Raw genomic sequence first — 12,736 nt, forward strand, 5'->3', positions numbered from 1 at the left:
ATCATTTCCTATCATTCACATATAAAGTGACCCATTATTTTCCAGCCCTAAAGTAGTTAAAGGAGCTTTGGCAGCGTAGTGGTTACAAATCGGGCTGCAAACCTTAAGGCCAGCAGTTCGAAACTACCAGCCGCTCCACAGGAGAAAGATGAGGCGTTCTGCTCCCGTAAACATTTACAGCCTCGGAAACCCTGTACAGGGTCGCTATGGGTTGGAACCGACTCGACGGCACTTAACAACAACAACAACAACAAAGTAGTTAGATGTCGTAATATTGCTGGAAACAAATGATCAAAAATTGTCGTCAAGAAAATTAACAGTGAAATTAGTAAAAATTATCAGATTTCTAATTAGAACTAGACAGTGTAGGAAGTCCGGTTCTAAGCCATTTAAAAATGATCTTTTTGCATCTTGGAAGCACTGAACGCTGGACTACTAACCTCAAATTTGGATGTTCGAGCCCAGCAGCTGCTATGCAGGAGACCTATGAGGCTTTGTGCTCCTGTAATCCCTTTACAGTGTCTTGACATTTTAGAATGGACTTGATGACACTGAACAAAGGCAGCAACAATGATAAACAATGAGCCAGTATGTACAGTGTTTCCAACACAGTTCAAGGCTCACTAAGTAGCAGCTATTGTAATCATCATTGTTTGACAAAGTATCAGAGCAGTTAAGACCCTGGACTGTGAAATCCATCCAATTCTCTTTCTTGGCTGTTGTATATAATTGCTTGTTTCTCTCATGCCCTAGCTGTGAAATGGACTAGAGACTAGAAATGCCAAACTCTCTGCCCTCATTATAGCAATTATACCTCAGTACCAAAAACTATTTAGTATAGGTTTTATACTTTTTAAAATTAAAAAAAAAATTATAATCAAATGAAAATTTACAGCAGTTTGATCCAGCAAAATAAATCCATAGGATTAAAAAAGAAAAAAAAAAAAAAAAAAAAAAGCATTTAAAATTTAAGTTTTTTATTGTGGATTGAGTGGAAGTTTACAGGACATATCGTGTTTTACATTCAACAAATCTTACACCTTGTTTCATTACAATGATTATAATCCCCTTCAGGTACCATCAGTTAACAGTATTTCTCTCTATTCACTTTAGCAATTTATTAAAGGGAAAGTTTATGCATCATTTTAAAAGAATTTTTGTTGTTGTTGTTAAGTGCCTTGGAGTCAGTTCCGAATCATGGTCACCCTGTATAGGATTTCCAAGGCTTTAAATCTTCACAGGAAAGGAAAACTTACCCCTACACCACCACCACCACCACCACCCCCCACCACCACACACACTTTCTGAGCAGCTGGCAGCTCCAACTGCAGACCTTGTGGTTTGCAGTCCAGTGTTTATTATATGGACCCACCAAGATCCCCATTTATATGAATGCAGTCATTGTTGTTAAGTGTCTTCAAGTTAGTTCCGACTCATAGTGACCCTCTAGAAGGTTTCTGAGAATAGTGCTAGTAAAATTTAGTCTGTATCTAGTATACTGTTCAAGTATGCAACGATTGCTCCTGTGTTAGATTTTCTCTCTTTCTCTATGTGCAAAGCCAGTGAATTGTGATAATCATCTATTACGATACTTAACTCATAGTATTTCTTTCCGAGATCATTGTAAACATTCTTTTGACCGTTTCCTTTAATGAATGATTCTTTGTTGTTGTTGTTAAGTGCCATCAAGTTGGTTTCAACTCAGGGTTCTGAGGCTTTTTAAATCTTTGAAGAAGCAAAAAGCCTCACTTTTCTCCCACTGGTGGGCTCAAATCCCTGATTCAGTCCAGTGCTTAACTAATGGAGCCACTGTGCTCCCCTGAATCATTCTTAGGAACTAGACATATCTATTCATCAACTAAAGTCATTTTCTTACTGCACAATTTTATAATGGCATTTTTCATCTGGGCATTTCTCAAAGTATAGATTAAAGGATTTAGCATGGGAGTAATGATAGTGTAGAATACAGCAACTGCTTTATCGATGGCTAAAGTGGCCACAGGTCTCATGTACACAAATATACAGGGCACGAATAATAAGACAACCACTGTGATGTGAGATATGCAGGTTGAGAGAGCTTTGCGCCTCCCCTCCAAGCTGTGGGTCCTTAGGGAGTACAGGATGACTGTATAGGAGATCATCAGGAGGAGAAATGTTAGTAGGCACATGAATCCACTGTTGGCTGCAACAAAGAGCCCCAGAATGTGAGTATCAGTACAGGCAAGACTGAGCAAAGGGTTTAGATCACACATAAAGTGATCTATGATGTTGGGGCCACAAAAGGGTAAATGAAACATGAAAAGGATCTGTATGGTTGCATGAAGAAAACCTCCTAACCAGGAGAGTCCTGTTAGCAGACCACACACTCTCCGGTTCATGATGGTTGTGTAGTGTAAGGGCTTGCAGATAGCCACATATCGGTCATAAGCCATCACAGTAAGAAGGATGACTTCCACACCTCCAAATAAATGTTCTCCAAAGATTTGGGTCATGCATCCATTGAATAGGATGGTCTTCCTTTCACTGACTGAATCGATAATCAATTTAGGAGTACTAACAGAGGAATAGCAAGTATCAATAAAGGAGAGACAGGCCAGGAAAAAGTACATAGGGGATTCCACCAATGGACTGACAGTGATGGTGACCAAAATGAGCAAATTTCCTACTACTGTGATGATGTAGATGACAAAAAACACAGCAAATACGATTTTCTGCATATTTTGATTTTGCGTGAGCCCCAGAAGAACAAACTCTGTCACGTTGTTTCTACTTTCCATGTATTTCATGTGACCTTTAATTATATTACCTGTGATGAAAACAATTTCATTAATATAACCTTGAATTTTTAAGTTTTTACATTCTAAAAAAGATAAATACCTTTAGTCTATTGATTGGCACATTTGCTGGACTGCAAAGTCAGTTTGAACCCAAGGTCAGTAGTTCAAGCACCAGATGCTCCTTGGAAACCCTATACAGGGTCACTGTGGGTGGAACTGAGCAAAAACAATAAAGCTTATTTGAAAGGTAAAGATTCTGTGTCTTCTTTGTTTCATTATAGGATGTATGTATATAACAAATATTTACCATTTATACAATAGTCACACGTATAATTCAGTGAAATTAACACGCTTGTTGTTTTGTTTAACTGTCCATCATGCAATTCCAAATTATACATCACCCTTAACAGAAGCTCAGTGTACTCCAAGCATCAAGTCCTCCTTTCTTCCTCTCTCTGTCAGCTTTTGCAGATCACTTACAAATTTTAGTTTCTGTTCACTTGCCAATTCTAGATATTTCATACAAATGGGATCACTGTTTGTCTTTTTATGACTCAGTTATCTTTCTTAGAATAATTCTTTCAAAGTTCCTCTTTATTATAGTGTGTATTGGGACTTAAATTCTCTTGATGGCTGAGAAATTTGCCATTGTATGCATGCACCACATTATAGTTGTACATTTTTCTATTGATGCACATTTGGGTTCTATCCTCTGCTTTTTCCTATTTTGAGTAATGCAATAATGAACTTGGGTGTACAAATATTTGTTTGCACTCTCGATTTGTGTTTTTTTTTTTTTTTGGGTAAATAACTAGAAGTGAATTCTTGAAGATTTTTCAAACTGCTTCCCCTGTGAAGATTGTGTTAAGAATGTAGAGATGAGGGAATTCTATACAGGATAGGAGATCATTCAAGTATACTTTGAAGTAAAGGAAAATCCATGTGGTGGTGGTGGTGGTTATGTGCCTTGGAGTCAGTTCGACAACACATGTAGCAACATATAAATCATGAATATAAAGTAAATTAACCTTTATCTTATTCTTCATGAAATAGAGAACTATGAAAAGTTGTTGAGACTGAGTGGAAGGAAGCATAGTAATTTGAGGAATGAAGAGTTGAGATAATACTTTAGTAAAAATTTTATGTCTTGAATGAGGTTCATTATGATGGTGGAAACCATAGAAACTCCACTTAGTCAACTACTTACAGTAGTTGTCATACAAGTGTAGGAACTGGGTGGATAAAAAAAAAAGATACAAGAGTCAATATAAAAGACTACATAATGATTATTGTCTAAATCCAACTTCATGATAGATAATAATACAGGCATTTTATGACCAGTATGGATTACACTTAAGCATAAAGATGATAAAAATCCTCACACCTGGAGTAAATCACTTTATAAATGAATAAAACATTGATGTCAACGTGTCAAAGATTTCATTTTACTTTGATCCGTTATCAGTGCTCATGAAAGTAGCAGTCAAGAAATCAAATTACCTTTTATATTTGACAAATCTGATGCGAAAGACCTCTTTAAAGTGTTAAAAAGCCAAGATGTCACTATAAAGAGGAAAATGTGCCTGACCCAAGCCCTGGTATTTTCAATTGCCTCACATGCATACAAAAGCTAGAGAATGAATAAAGGAAGACTGGAGAGGAATTGATGCATTTGAATTAATGAAGTTGTGGAAGAATATTGAAAGTGTCATGGATTGCCAGAAGAACAAACAAATCTCTCTTGGAAGAAGTACAGCTGGAAAGTTCCTTGGATATGAGGGTGGTGAGACTTTGTCTCAGGTACTTTGGATACACTATCAGGAGGGACCAGTCCCTGGAGAATGACATAAGACTTGGTTTAGTGGAGAGTCAGTGGAAAAGAGAAGGAATCTCAACAAGATGAATGGACACGGGCTGACAACTTTAAAACAGTTGCTAGGATAGAACAGGATCAGGCAGTGATTTGTTCTGTTGTATCCAGGGTCACTGTGAGACAGAATCAACTCAACAACATCAATCACAGTAACTACAACAATAATGATTGGTTGTTATGTGCATTATATGGTAATAAGAATGCACTTGCAGTTCCACTTAATCTTCATAAAATTGTGAGTTTGGTAGAATTTCACCCATCCAGAGCAAGATTCACCATGAGAAGACAATCTAAGACATTACTGTTAATAGTGATAATGACAATGATGATAACAACTAAAAGTTAGAGGACTTGTTGTTGTTGTTGTTGTTAGGTGCCATCGAGTCGGTACCAACCCATAGTGACCCTATGCACAGCAGAATGAAACATTGCCCGATCCTGGGCCAATCTCACTACTGTTGCCCTGCTTGAGTCTTGATGCTGCCACCTGGCTAATCCATCTCGTTGGGGGTCTTCCTCTTTTTCTCTGTCCCTCTACCTTACCAAACATGGTATCTTTCTCCAGTGACTGGTCCCTTCTGACAATATGTCCAAAGTATGAGAGATGAAGTTTGGCCATCTTGGCCTCCAAGGAACACTCTGCTCTAAATGTCTGCAGACATGTGTCATTTAATCATTATTTTAAACCACAGGAATTGTTACCATTATCCTTTGCATACTTACTTTACACATTAGGAAATGAAAAATGAGTGAAGTTGAGAATTCTTCCACACATAAAGAGGCAGAGGCATGTTTATCCAGAATAATTCATCAGGAGAATATATAATATGGACAGATAAATAGATAGCATCTTGGAATTTCAAAATATTAAGGACAAAGTGGTACTTTTTTTCATTGAAGGGTCTCTTCATTTGGCCTTTACCTTAGTCCCTGCTCTTGTGTCTGTTGCTGTGTGCCACTGAGTCAATCGTGACTCATAGTGACTGTATACAACAGTATAACTACTCCTTAGGATTTCCTAGCCCAAGCCATGGTATTTTCAATAACCTCATATGCTTGCAAAAGCTGGGCAGTGAATAAGGAAGACCATAGAAGAATTGATGCCTTTCAGTTACGGTGTTGGAGGAGAATATTTAAAGGGCCATGGGCTGCCAAAAGAACTAAGAGATCTGTCTTGGAAGAAGTGCAGCCAGAGTGCTCCTTGGAGGTCAGGATGGCCAAACTTCGTCTCTCATACTTCAGACATATTGTCAGGAGGGACCAGTCACTGGAAGAGGGCATCATGTTTGGTAAGGTGGAGGGTCAGAGCAAAAGAGGAAGACCCCCAGCATGATGGATTGGCCAAGTGGCAGCATCAATGGGCTCAAGCATGGCAATAATAGTGAGGTTGGCCCAGGATTGGGCAGTGTTTTGTTCTGCTGTGAATAAGGTCACTATGAGTCAGTACCGACTTGGTGGCACCTAACAACAACAACAATATGTCCTTTCTAATTCCCTTGCAAAATAAGATTTTATACTTTTTTTTGCAAAAATGCTAAAAATGGCTAACAGTTTCTAAGTTTATTGGTTTTAGAAGCAGGAAGACCAAATCTAGAATCTTTCATTTGCAACTCTTTTTCTGTTGTACATTTTTTTTTGGCACCTTAAGTCATTTTTCTTTTATTTGTAAAGAGAACAATAATGCTTTCTTTATTGGTTGTTATGAGAATTGATTTTGAGAGCACATATGAATACATCCAGCAAAGAGATTGGAACACACATAGCAATTAATTTCATCTTCATAACTTTGTGCCCAACAAGGAGGTAGGAAGTATTGGATTCTAGAGCATTAATCCAGAGAAACATTTAATCATGCGATAAGAAAAAGAAAAATCATCTGCAATTTAATTCTACAAAGTCAACAAGATTTTAATTTAATTCTACATAAAAGGCAGCACAATTGAAAGACTTACCATAGTTGTCTTTAGAAATGACTTTAGTGAGATGTGAGGTGTTCAGTGACAATTCCATCTGTAAACTGACCTACTCTTGAAGCAAGTAGATCATAAATGATCTGACACAGTTGGAAAGAGAATATTCAGACAATTCAATATAAAAGCAAAAAGTTTTGAAGTGATTTTCTGTGGAAAAAACACACGTTTTCCCAGAAGATCTGGGATCAGAATTTATAATGAATTCACTTGGAACACTAAAGAGAACTGATATATACATGGTTCTGGTCTGGTAGTGAAAGAGGAAGAAATTGTAAAGGAAACACGTTTCAATGAAACGCACCACCCATGTTGAATCTTGCTCTGGATATGTGAATCATAACAGAAAACATGTCCCCTTTGCACTACATAGATATATAAGAAGTTTCCATAAAGGTTCAGGGAGCTTGTTCTCTCAGGAATAAATTATCTCCTTTGAGTGACATGTTAGGTATTCTGGAAAAACCTGCTTAAGGACATCTGGAACCTAACCATGTGAGAGTGCCCTTTCTCTGTCTAAACTTGGGTTGTAAAGATTCCAAACACAGGGTAACTTGATTCCTGTGTATAAATTGTGATGTAGTTTCTCTGTTGGTTCATGCCATAGAGGAAGCTTTATGCTTTCTTATGAATGGTAAACCTTTCTTGGAAAGGTTTGGATGTTTGACAGCAAGAGCAGTAGAAAATACAATTAATGGTTAATATTTTAAAGTATTCATGTCCAAGAGTTGTTTTACACATTTCAGAGAGGGTTTGGAAAGTAACCAGAAGTTCTATAAAGTGATAGATTATTGTATCCTCTGGGAATCATGAACTGGTCAGAAAGCTACACCACACACAGACTACTGTTGAGTGGATTTCTATTTATTGTCCTATAGGTCAGATTAGAACTGTCTATGCTGCAGTTAATTATTTGATATGGCTCTTCTAGCCATGGTCTTCCAATTTGTTTTGGTGGGTTGTAGATCCTAGTCTCTGTGCCTGTGGTTGTGATCTCATTTTTCAATGAGTTATTTCTAGTGTTGATGAAGCAGGATTTAGGTGGAATGTATCCTCAGTCCTCACCTTACAAGAGGGCACAGCTTAATCACCACCTTTAATTCCCTTGGGGTATGGTCTGTGTCTATATAGGAATACTTTGACAAAGTTTACTTTCTCTGGGTCCTATATCAACCTTGTCTCTGTCTGAACTTTAGTCCTTGGGATTTGTGTCCTATGACTTGACCTGATTCACCAGTTTCTGCCATCTTGTGACTCAACAGCCTGTTGTTTGACCTACTGATCTGTGTTCCTTATCCCCTGTAACCACATGGTGAGGAGAATCCTTAAAACTAACATCTGAAATATGGATGGTTCTCAGTCCTTTGAGATGTTGAATCAAGTTGAGTAGCCCTAGACCATGAGGGAAACTACTGCAGGAAGGATTGATGGTTAATATTAAAGATGATGCAGTCATATAGTATTTTGAAACAGTTGGACATTTGGGGCAATTTTAACCTCTGCCTCATAACGAAGAGCCTTGTGCTAATCCTTCTAACATAAATGAATCTTGCACTGTCCCATAGGGTTTCCAAAGCTATAAATCTTTGCAGAAACTGAGTGCCACATATTTTTTCTGTTGAATTACTGTTGAGTTACTTTTGTTAGCAGTCAAGCACTTTTCTGCACCACCAGGGCTCCTGGTTCAGAAAGCTAGGCAACATTAAATATGCAGACAGATACCCAAAACACACAAGGACAGCTCCTGCTATTTTATTTCCTTGTCACTTGGAATTTTTACTTGTTTTTCTTTTAGTTATTTTGTTGTTGTTGCAGGGAACTTTAGAGTAAAATTTGACTCAGAGGGTTAGTTAGGCTGTAGTATTTACAGAAAGAGACATGGTGGTGCAGTGCTTAAGCATTCTACTGATAAACAAAATGTCAGCACTTTGAATCAACAGTAGAAAGAGGTTCTACAGAGTTGCTATGATTTGGAATCTCTTCAGAGACATTGGGTTTTAAAAAATCTTTATGTGACATGATCACCAGGTCTTTCTACCTCAGAATAGCTGGGATGGTTAATCTGCCAATATTTCAGTAGGATTTGAGTGCACAGACATTGTGCTACTTGGGATCCTTTTGGGGGGGTGGTGGTGGAAATATGAAGTGGTAAATTATTTTGGTTTTAATTTTTATTTTGCTGATGACTAATGATTATGAGCATTTTTCATGTTACTGCTATTAGTTTATCATCTTTTGTGAAGTTTCAATTCAAGTCTTTTGCACATTAAAAGATAGGGGTCTTGGAATTCTTAATATTGAAATGTAAGCACTCTATATATTCTGAATGCAGGGTATATACAATTTATTTATGCATAAATATATATCTTTCAGCAATAAGTTTATTTATACCATATTTCATTCAGAAATTACACACACACACATACACACACACACATATATATCTATTGTTGTTGTTAAGTGCCGTCGAGTCGGTTCCGACCCATAGCGACCCTGTACAGGGTTTCCGAGGGTGTAAATCTTTACGGGAGTAGAAAGCCTCATCTTTCTCCCGCGGAGCAGCTGGTAGTTTCGATACACATCTATAAACTATATATATATATGTATATATATATATATATATATATATAGTGCAAAAATGGAATTAAAATATAACAATTTTTCCATGGACTTTTTGAAGCCCCTCATATATATTGTTGTTATTTTCAGGTGCTATCATTACAACTCTACCTCCTAGAGACTCTTGATGCCCAACAGAATGAAGTACTATTCAGTCCTGTGCCATCCTCAGATTATTATGTTTGAGTCCGTTTTTGCAGCACTGTATCAGTTTGTTTTGCTGGGGGTCTTCCTCTTTTTTATTCAGCCTCAACTTAACCAAGCGTGATATCCTTTCACAGAGACTGGTTCCTCTTATCCATTGTCTAGCATTCACATACATATGAGGTAATCGAAATATCACGGCTTGGTTCAGGCATATGTTAGTCCTCAAAGTGACAACTTTGCTCTTTAGTTATTTCAAGAATTCTTTTGCAATAGATTTTTCCAATGTGTAATGTCATTTGATTTCTTGACTGCTGCTTGCATAAGCATTGATTACACATTCAAGGAAAATTAAATCATTGATAAATTCAATCTATTCTGTTTACATTGATGTTTATTGGTTAAGTTGTAAGGATGTTTGTTTTCTTACACTGATGGGAATCCTGATGTAGCACCGTAGAATATGCGCTGGACTGTGAACCACAAGATTGGCAGTTCAAACCTACTAGCTGCTTCTCAAAAATCCTATACAGGGTCCTTATGAACTTAAACCAACTTGATGGCACTTAACAACAACCAACATAATAGAATTGTAATACATACTGAAGGTTAAATTCTCTGATCTTCATTAGCCAGTGCTTCAAGTCCTTTTATTTTCAGTAAGCACGTTTGCATCATCTGCATATCGCAGGTAATTAATGAACCTTTGTCCAATCCTGATGATACATTATTCTCCATTTAGTTCACTTTCTTGGATGATTTGCTAGCATACAGATTGAATAAATATGATGAAAGGATATAACCCTTCTTTTGGAAGAGCTCAACTCGAGGCAGGTTTGCTATGGATTTAAAGAGGCTGACAGAACTATGAGGGGCCTCACCAACAGATTCATACCAATTTATCATCTGCAATGGCAGCTGGTCAGACAAGCATCTCTCCAGACTCTATCTCAAGGGGAATCTGAGCCACCTCCATTCTGCCCAGGCTGATACAGATAGAAGAACAAAAAAGGCAGGCTGCCAACTGTTACATACCTGTCTTATTTGAGTGGGCTATGTGATGCAGGTGGTCCCCAAGGCCAATGGGGTAGGGCTGCACACAAGTCCACTTACAAGACCATTTACAAAATAAACAAGGCCACCCACCTAGCCATTGGAAAACTATTGTATTATTAAGAGGCTATTTGGAGACTAGTACAAGGCCACGAAGAGCCAGATGTCCTGGTACCTTAGACACAACTCCAAGAGCATGCATATTTTCAATACAACCCTGATGCACACATTTCTTGATTTTAGACCATTCAACAATTGCCTTTTGGTCTGTGTACAGGTTCCACATGAGCACAATACAGTGTTCTGAATTTCCCATTCTAAGTTTCATGACCCATCTTGTAATTTAAAGAAGAAGCCAGTTTTATCCAAGAATTTTCTCTGTATATTCATTATCATCCAACAAGTTATTTAGTTTATAACCCTTAAATATTTCTAGAATTGCTTTCTTTTGCTCCACATTTATATGGGTTCACTAGGTGGTGAAGCCTACCATTTTTCCGTCAGTTTGTCATACTGTGGTGGCTTTAGCATCGCTTTGATGTTAAAAGCGATGCCACCGGTATTTTAAATAGCAGCAGATGCAACCATGTTGGGCAGGTTTTAGCTGAGCTTGGAGACAAAGACAGATTAGGAAAAAGGAGATGTGTACTACTTCTGAATATTTAGCCACAGAAAAATTGATAAAAGGCAATGGAACACTGTCAAACATCATCAGAATATTGGATATGAAAATATTATGAATAACACCAGAATATTGTCAAATATAGGGCCAAAAGATGGGCTACTCAGGTTGGAAGACACTCAAAATACGATTGGGGAGAGCTGTCTCTTCAAGTAGAACTGATCATGGTAACGAGAATGAAGTAAAATTTAGGGACCTGAATTTACTGATTGGGCACAACTCAAAATGAGGATAAACATTTGTAAACACCTGTTAATAATAGGAACTTGGAATGTAGGACGTATGAATCAAGGAAAATTATAAATTGTTAAAAATGAATTGGAATGCAAAAAGTCGATATTGTTGGAATTATTTAGCATAAATGGATTGGCATTGACCATTTTGAATCTTGCAATCATATTGTTTACTATGCAGGGAATAACAAATTGACGAAGAATGATATCACATTCATGATAAAAAAGAATATGTCACTCACCTCTGACCATGCTGAGCTACCGACACCTTGCAGTCAGATAATGTTATCTGGGATACCTTAGGAAACAAACAATTTTATGCCTTTAAAATCAGAACTAAGACTCAGGACTTTTGCAGAACTGAGTACAGCGTGACTGGACTGTGTAATCAGTCATCCTGTCCCCTGGCAAACAGTCAATATGCCACTATCAAAGAAGAGAAAGGACAGTGCTACTTGCATATGAAGGCCAGAGAATGTGCAGCTTTTCCTAGGTGGCTTTGGGAACAGGTCAGGCTCAGTAAGAACTATGAGAAAGCACTGGAACAAATAGATGAAAATTTGATTTACTGGCCTCATTTTATTCAACACAAATGTAAGCAGAGATTCACCAAAATCACCCAGTACCTAATTCGAATCCAGAAAGTTATGCTAAAGTGGCAAAGAAACTTGGTCCTTTGCATAAGAAGGTGGAAAGGAGGGAAAAAAGAATAGAGGAAAAAGCATTAATAGCTGCCCAGCTAGACAATACCATTGATAAAGAATTGCTGGAGAGACCGAAACAAGATACGTATGGCAACATCTACAACTTCCTCATTCATGCCTTCGACAAGGCCATGGAACAGCATGAGGCAGAGAGTGACTCTTCAGATACTGAGGAAAAAGATGAAGATGATGATGATAAACATGCAGAGAAAAGAGAACCTGTGCAAGATGATGAGGTGGATAACAGGGGCATAAAGTGACTTTGAGGATATGGATAAACTGATGCCAGCAGTGATCAAGATCAGGATGGTGAATCTCCCAGTGAGGAAGAGCAGAAGGCCCTGAATTCTAAACACAAAGGCAAAATACCCTTGAAAGGACCTTGGCAGAGAAAACGAGCCTGTGTAAAGATAGAGTATGGAATATAGATAGCATAGATAGGCGACAAAGCCCATGGCCAAAGCCAAAACAACGTGATTTCATTCATAAACAGGACTGACCATTTTAAACTTCTTTCTTTACATCTTAAACACACACACACAGTTTTTGCTATTTCATGTTATATTTAACACAATATTTGTGTTCTCAATATTTATGTCTCTTCTGTGGGACAAGAAATCTGGGAAAGAAATGGAAGAAGAAAGCCTTAAAATATGAACACAGTATTTTTGTAGTGTTTTT

The 12,736-nt window shown here is 37.6% G+C and overlaps 1 protein-coding gene and 1 pseudogene across 1 annotated transcript; one reads left to right on the forward strand and one right to left on the reverse strand.

Annotated features, from left to right (window-relative positions):
- Window positions 1-1,847: 1,847 nt before the first annotated feature.
- On the reverse strand, window positions 1,848-2,777 carry LOC102839717 (olfactory receptor 4C46-like). Its single transcript, XM_006865149.1, has one exon. The coding sequence runs from the start codon at window positions 2,775-2,777 to the stop codon at window positions 1,848-1,850; it is 930 nt and encodes a 309-aa protein (XP_006865211.1).
- Window positions 2,778-10,986: 8,209 nt separating this feature from the next.
- LOC102840094 lies at window positions 10,987-12,483 on the forward strand (annotated as a pseudogene).
- Window positions 12,484-12,736: the final 253 nt, after the last annotated feature.

The sequence above is a fragment of the Chrysochloris asiatica genome, unplaced genomic scaffold (genome assembly GCF_000296735.1).
Source record: "Chrysochloris asiatica unplaced genomic scaffold, ChrAsi1.0 scaffold00075, whole genome shotgun sequence".
NCBI classification, from domain to species: domain Eukaryota; kingdom Metazoa; phylum Chordata; class Mammalia; order Afrosoricida; family Chrysochloridae; genus Chrysochloris; species Chrysochloris asiatica.